Source organism: Miscanthus floridulus, chromosome 5 (assembly GCF_019320115.1).
Source record: "Miscanthus floridulus cultivar M001 chromosome 5, ASM1932011v1, whole genome shotgun sequence".
NCBI classification, from domain to species: Eukaryota; Viridiplantae; Streptophyta; class Magnoliopsida; order Poales; family Poaceae; genus Miscanthus; species Miscanthus floridulus.
Genome location: NC_089584.1, coordinates 137,057,466 through 137,065,133, shown reverse-complemented (window position 1 = coordinate 137,065,133; position 7,668 = coordinate 137,057,466). Strand labels below are relative to the sequence as shown.

Here is a 7,668-nt window from a genome sequence, read left to right as displayed (position 1 = left end):
GGCCGACACAGTGGTCACGAAGCTGATGGAGGCAGCGGAAGGCCCTGGCACAGCGTTGGCAATGCTTTTTGAAGAGGAGGTGGTCCCTCCCCTACCACCTACCGACACTGGAGGCCCTGAGGCTTGACCTGGGCCCAAGGGGCTATGTAAAAACAGAGTAGAGTAGGAATTATCTTTGTATCGCAACATTTGTGGTCGTCGAGGCCTTTCTTTTTGAAGTATTTGTGTTTCTTGGTTGTTTTTCTCGTGTTTCCGAGCCTCTGCCCTCTGTTGCTCCTGATCAAATTTCGTTTGCAAAACACCGCCTTGGGGCCTAAGCTATCCCTTGGGCGAGAGGTAGTGAGGGAGTGCCATAGCCCGGAGGCGTAGGCCGTCTCACGACTCTACCGGCCTCTTACTTAGGAAACAGACTTCGGTCTGAGGGGTTTTTACAACCGATTCGTCAGAGCGTGTTAGAGACTTGGCGTAGGAATTTTTTCAAAAAACGACTAAAGAATGGTGCGTGGGACTTAGGGGGAGTCCCCCATCTAGCCCCCGAGGGAGGCTTGGTTCTGCTAAGGCAGAGTTGAGTCTCCCTTACCGTGTTATTGTATTGCCGAGACCCACGATGGGCTCGGGGGATTTCTTGAAAAATTATACCAACTAAAGAACGCTTTTTAATTGTATTTCGAGAAACAACATATACAATGCCTGGAAATTTAGGGATAAAAGCAACGTAGCTGTTCTATGTTCCAAGCGTTGGTGAAGACTTCACCCTTCTCGTTGGCTAGCTTATAGGTCCTGGGCTTCAGTACTTGGGCGATGATGTACGGTCCTTCCCATGGTGGGGTCAGCTTTGTGGCGGCCCTTGTTGCTCTATGCTAGCCTCAACACTAGGTCGCCTACCTTCAAGTCTCAGCCTCAAACCCACCGGACCTGATAGCGCCGTAGCGTCTGCTGGTATTTAGCTGAGTGTAGTAGCACGACGTCTCAGGCTTCCTCTAGTTGATCGAGGGCATCCTCTCGGGTGGTGCGGTTGCTTTGTTCGTTATAGGCTTGTAGCCTTGGGGAACCATATTCCAAATTGGTGGGGAGGATGGCCTCGGCCCCATAGACCAGGAAGAAAGGCGTGAACCCCGTAGCTCGGCTTGGGGTGTTCCTTAGGCTCTAGATGACCGATGGGAGTTCGGCGAGCCATTTCTTGCCAAACTTTTTCAACCAGTTGTAAATTCTTGGCTTGAGGCCTTGTAGGATCATGCCGTTGGCACATTCTACTTGGCCGTTGGTCCTCGGGTGTCCTACGGCCGACCAGGCCACGCGGATGTGGTGGTCATCGTAAAACATCAGGAACTTTTTGCCAGTGAACTGTGTCCCATTGTCGGTGATGATGGTGTTGGGAACCCCAAACCTATGGATAATGTTAGTGAAGAATAGCACTGCCTGCTCAAATTTGATTCGATTGATCAGACGAGCCTCGATCCACTTGGAGAACTTATCGATTGATACCAGTAGATGGGTGTAGCCCCCGGGGGCCTTTTGCAGAGGCCCAACCATGTCGATCCCCCATACGGCAAACGGCCACGTGATGGGGATGGTTTGGAGGGCTAGGGCCAGGAGATGTGTTTGTTGAGCATAGTACTAACATCCTTTGCAGGAGCGTACTAGCTTGGTGGTGTCAGGGACCGCCATCGACCAGTAAAACCCTTGGCAGAAAGCATTTCATACGAGCATCCGAGGCACCGCATGGTGCCCGCAAGCGCCTACGTGCAAGTCCCAGAGCAGGGCTCGGCCTGCCTCGGCAGTGACACATCGTTGGAGGACTCCGGAGGGACTTTGCCTGTACAATTCATCATTGTAGAGGATGTATGTCTTAGCTCAGCACGCAAGCCATCGTGCTTTGGTCCTATCACCAAGAAGCTCCCCCCGATCAAGCCAATCATGGAACGGGATTTGCCAATCCGCATCCTGATCAGCCTGCGGAGGCTCGATGTTGACTTCCATGACCTCAAACTCGGTCGAAGGGGTCTCGGCAGTGGAGGGGGCCCTCCTCTGTTACTAAGGTGTAATTAATGGAAGGTTTGTGGAGGTCTCTAGCAAAGACGTTCGGGGGGACTGGAGCCCATGCCGAGGCCATCTTTGCCAGCTCGTCGGTGGCCTCGTTGTACTTCCACGCGACGTGTTTTAGTTCGAGACCGTCGAACTTGTCTTCTAGGCGACGTACCAACTTGCAGTAAGCCTCCATTTTGGGGTCGAGGCAATTTGACTCCTTCATCACTTGATCTACGATGAGCTGTGAGTCGCCTCGAATGTCGAGATGCCGTGCCCCAAGTTTGATGGTGACTTGTAAGCCATTGATGAGGGCCTCGTACTCGGCCACGTTGTTGGAGGCAGCGAAGTGAAGCCACACCATGTAGTGCATGTGTACTCCGAGGGGCGAGATGAAGAGTAGACCCACGCCTACCCTGGTCTTCATCAGGGATCCATCGAAGTACATGGTCCAGCACTCCGTCTGAATTTGAGCAGGTGGTAGCTGGGTGTCTGTCCACTCTGCCACGAAATCAGCCAAGACCTGAGACTTGATCGCTTTTCAAGGCACAAAAGTCAAGGTTTCCCCCATAAGCTCGACGGCCCACTTGGCTATCCTGCCTGAGGCCTCCTGGTTATGAACTATCTCGCCTAGGGGGAAAGATGACACCACAGTCACTAGGTGAAACTTGAAGTAGTGACGTAGCTTGTGCCAGGCTAGGACTATGGCGTAGACCAGCTTCTGGATGTGGGGGTAGCATGCTTTGGTCTCGAAGAGCACCTCACTGATGAAATAAACAGGTCATTGGGTGGGTAGAGCATGCCCCTCTTCCTACCTCTCTACTACTATGGCAGCGCTGACAACTTGGGTCATTGCAGCGACATAGAGTAAGAGGACTTCATCCCTGGTCGGGGGTACCAGGACAGGAGGATTCGTGAGTAGCGCTTTAAGTCTGTCGAGGGCTTCTTCGGCCTTGGGGGTCCAAGAAAAACGCTCGGATTTTCTTAAGAGTCGGTACAGAGGCAGACCTTTTTGCCGAGGCGTGAGATGAAGCGGCTCAGGGCCGCAAGGCATCCCATGACCCTCTGTACTCCCTTGAGGTCTCTGATCGGTCCCATGCTAGTTATGGCCGAGACCTTCTTTGGGTTGGCTTCGATACTGCGTTCTGAGACTATGAATCCCAAGAGCATGCCTCGGGGGACCCCAAATACACATTTCTCGGGATTGAGCTTGATGCCCTTCTCTCTAAGGCATTTGAAGGCTATCCTTAAGTCGTCAATGAGATCCTTAGCCTTTCTAGTCTTGACCATGATGTCGTCCACATAGGCCTCGACGGTCTACCCAATGTGGTCGCCAAAGGCCTGGGTCATGCACCGCTGGTATATGTGGCCCCTGTGTTTCTGAGGCCGAAAGGCATAGTCACGTAGCAGTACATGCCGAATGGTGTGATGAAAGAAGTCGCAAGCTGGTCAGACTCTTTCATCTTGATTTGATGGTAACCAGAATATGCATCAAGGAAAGACAGGGTCTCGCACCCTGCAGTGGAATCAACGATTTGATCGATTCAGGGTAATGGGAAGGGGACTTTTGGACAGGCTTTGTTCAAGCCGGTGTAGTCTACACACATCCTCCATCTACCATTTTTCTTCTTGACTAACATGGGGTTAGCCAACCACTCTGGGTGGGACACTTCCTTGATGAACCCGGTCGCCAAGAGTTTCTGCACCTCCTCACCGATGGCCCTATGCTTTTCCTCGTCGAAGCGGTGCAGGCGTTGCCTCACCGGTTTAGAGCCAGCCCAGATGTCCAAGGTGTGCTCGGCGACCTCCCTCGGTATGCCTGGCATGTCTGAGGGACTCCATGCGAATATGTTAGCATTTGCACGGAGGAAGTCGACGAGCACGGCTTCCTATTTGATATCGAGGGTGGCGATGATCCTTAGCGCCCAGTCGTCAGGGCAGGTGGGGTTGACCGAGACGAGCTTGATGGCCTCCGCGGGCTTGAACGTCCCTGCACGATGTTTGGAGTCAGGCGCCTCACCACTAAATTGGTCGAGGTTGGCGATGAGGGTCTTGGCTTCGGCGAGGGCCTCGGCATACTCGATGCACTCGATGTCACAGTCGTATGCGTGTTCATACGTGGACTCAATCGTGATGCTGCTGCTGGGGCCTAGCATCTTGAGCTTGAGGTAGGTGTAATTGGGAACTGCCATGAACTTGGTGTAACACGGCTGCCCCAAGATGGCGTGGTAGGCTCCTCCAAATCCAACCACCTCGAAGGTAAGGACTTCCTTGCGGTAGTTGGAGGAGGTGCCAAAGCAGACGGGAAGATCGATGCGTCCAAGGGGTCGCGTGCGTTTCCCTGGCACGATGCCATGGAAGGGTGTGACATCGCCTCGGAGCATCGATCAGTCGATCTCCAAGAGCTCCAGGGTGTTGGCGTATAGGATATTGAGGCCGCTGCCTCCGTCCATCAACACCTTGGAGAGTCGGGTATTGCCGATGATAGGGTTGACAACAAGTGGGTACCGCCCGGGATTCGGAACATGGTCAGGGTGGTCATCTCGATCAAAGGTGATCGCCTCTTGAGACCAGTCGAGGTACCAAGGAGTGGCCACCTTGATCGAGAAGACCTCTCGGCGTTCCCTCTTTTGCTGTCATGCCGTAAGGCACGCCGAGGGTCCACTGAAGATCATGAAGGCGTTGCGTACCTTGGGGAACCCATCGTCCTTGTCATCGTCCTGGTCGCCCTTCTACTTGGCGTCGTCGTCGGGGGGCCCGAGCCTGGCATAGTAACACCGCAGCATGGAGCAATCCTCGAGGGCGTGCTTGACCGGGCCTTGGTGGTAAGGGTAGGGTTTCTTAAGCAAGTCATCGAAAGGTCTAGGACACCTGGGGCCTTGGGGATTCTTGCATTCTGTGGCCACGACCAGGTCGGCCCCCAGGACCTCCTGCTTCCCTAGGCGCCCCTTCTTCTTTCTCTTGGGGAGGCAGGAGGCCGAGGCCTCGGGGGCCTTGTCCCTCTACTTACCCTTGGCGTCGCTATCGGGGAAGATGGCTCCAATAGCCTCCTCACCCGAGGCAAAGTTGGTGGCGATGTCGAGGAGCGCGGCATGTTCCGACCTAACTCTCGAACCAAGTCTCGGCAGGTGGTGTCAGAGAGGAAAGCCTGGACGATCTCCGAGTCGCCGACGCTGGGCAACTCGGTGCACTATTTGGAGAAGCGCCGGATGAAGTCTCAGAGAGACTCATCCGGTTTCTAGCAATAGCTTTTAAGATCCCAGGAGTTCCCAGGGCGCACGTATGTGCCTTGGAAGTTCCCAACGAAGATCCTAACCAAGTCGCGCTAGTCGTGGATTTGTGAGGGAGGAAGGTGCTCGAGCCAGGCTCGCGTCGAGTCTGGCAAGAGCAAGGGGAGGTTGCAGATGATGAGCAGGTCATCATCCGTGCCACCTAGCTAGTAGGCCAGGAAGTAATCGGCAAGCCAGAGTTCAGGGTTGGTCTCGCCGCTATATTTCGTAAGATTGGCTGGTTGCTAAAACTAGGCCAGGAAAAGGGTAGCACGGATGGCCCTGCTAAAGACCCAAGGGCCTGGCAGTTCAGGAGAAGGACTGCGGTCCTCCTCGCTGTCATAGTGGCCACCTCAGTGCGGGTGGTAACCCCGAGCAGGCCCCTTGTTATCGTGGCGTCGTCGCCTGCTGACCACCTCATGGTCTCCCTGCACCTCGCATCGATTGCCGAGGTGGTTAAGAAGCACGGGGACCCTGTGGGCTATCGGTGCTTGGGCCGGCTCGAGACGAACCGAGGCTTCCCTATCCTGCTGAGGCGGTGCTGCGGGCAAGTTTGAGGCGCCCCCGTGCCATCGGGAGGCAGAACTTTCGGCCTGCTGTACCGCGGCAGTCTCTAGGAGATCTCGGAGCTCGCCGCAGACCCGCCGCCCCTCCGTAGTAGAAGGCTCGAGCATTGTGTAGACTAGCATTGCCATAGCCATGACATTCTGGCTAGCGCGATTGAAGACTGGGGGTTGCTCACTCCCTTCGTCGTCGTGGATGCGGTGATGCACATCACGGGCCCTCCGTCGGGCTCCTCTGCCTTCGCCGCAACCTCGCTGCTCCTGTTTGAGAGAGTCTCGAAGCTGTTGTAGAAGAAGTCGGTCTTGTTCGACCTTGGCCTGGAGCTCACGGAGTTGTTCTAGGTCTGGGCGTTGAGGTCGCGCAAGAGCGGGGTTCTCGTTTCGTGCGGCCGGTAGGACAATGCACGGAGGTGTGGCGGCGCCTATACCTGGGTGAAGCGGGGAACGGCTGCCCGCCCCCTTGTCCTCCTCGCCCGCCCTCAGCATCCCGAGCCCAACGTGAAAACACTTGCGAGTGGGGTCGTAGGTGCCCTCATCGTCGGAGTCGGAGTAGCCGAAGCAGTAGTCGCTTGCGGCCAGGAAACGACACATAGCTCCAGGGTCGTGGAGTCTAGAGAAATCCATTCTGGGCCACACCTCGTCCTCCTCCAAGGGGTCAGCATGGGCGTCCAGGTCGAGAGCGAAGCGCTGGCGGCATCCCAAGGCATCCTCGTGAGCGGCAGCGTAAGCGTAAGCATAAGAGGTGGCGGCATTTCTCAACCCAAAGGGGTATGGGGATGGTGCCGCCACCGGGCGTTGCTCCGCTAGAGTTGGGTTCTCAGGGGGTGGTGGAGCGGAGCTTGATGACTAGGCGTTGCCGTGTTCCACCAGTGTTTTTCCCTTATCCAAGCTTAGGCTAGACAGGTCCCCGACCAGGGACCTTGCGCCAACAGCTGGTCGTAGGATATCGGTGGGGAGCGGCGTGTTGCCCTGGATTTGCGTAGCGTTGGGGTGATCTTGCTCGCGTCGTGCCTGGCGAGCACGGTGAGAGCGGCTGCCCAGGCGCTGCCTACGCCTAGGCTACCGGTGCGTGACTTCGTCGTCGGTTGGTGGGGCTCGAGGAGTGAGAAGTACCATGTCATACTCATGCCCTAGAGACATGAACTCTAGGCTCCCAAACCAAACCACCATGCCGAGACGCAATGGTCGTACAGGGTCTGCCATCCGGAACTTGCTGGGATGACGAAACTGACACGCAGAGTTCCCCTACCTGGCACGCCAACTGTCGGTGTTTCAGACCAGGGGGTCCTCAACCGACTAGTGAATTTGAACTGCGTGCCCCTAATCCCGGATGGTGATGCAAAGAGACACAAGGTTTATACTAGTTTAGGCAATCGACGCCCTACGTCCAGTCCGAGAGATCAATCTTGTATTCCTTGCACCTAAGTGCTAGTAGTAGGGGGTTACAAGCACGGTGAGAGAGGGAGCTAATCCCAGGTCTCGGTGAGGTGTCATGTGGGCTGCTTGAGACGTTGCTCTCAGGCGGCTGGGATGTGTATGTGTGTGTGTATTACAAGGTGTTCTTCTCCATGAGTTCCCCTCTCTAAGTGGCCCAAGTCCCCTCCTTTTATAGTTGAAGGGAGGACAAGGACAGTACATGTGCTAACTACACGGCGTCGTGCCAACAGGGGCAACATGTCCGAGCCCTGTGGCCTGTTCTTGTGGCAGCGTGGTCGTCGGAGTGGTCCATCCTTAGAGCACTAGGGCGGCGTGCTGGTCCCATCCGATCCTGTGCGTCGTGGGAGCCCCAGGACTACCTCGGAGTGGGTGCG

At 55.7% G+C, this 7,668-nt stretch overlaps 1 protein-coding gene across 1 annotated transcript; it reads right to left on the bottom strand.

Annotated features, from left to right (window-relative positions):
- Nucleotides 1–3,914: 3,914 nt before the first annotated feature.
- On the bottom strand, nt 3,915–4,217 carry LOC136455434 (uncharacterized). Its single transcript, XM_066455460.1, has one exon. The coding sequence runs from the start codon at nt 4,215–4,217 to the stop codon at nt 3,915–3,917; it is 303 nt and encodes a 100-aa protein (XP_066311557.1).
- Between the last annotated feature and the right edge of the window lie 3,451 nt (nt 4,218–7,668).

Bases quoted from the DNA above. Each gene is read 5' to 3' on its own strand.
- LOC136455434 (XM_066455460.1), bottom strand. From the start codon at position 4,217: ATGGCAGTTCCCAATTACACCTACCTCAAGCTCAAGATGCTAGGCCCC.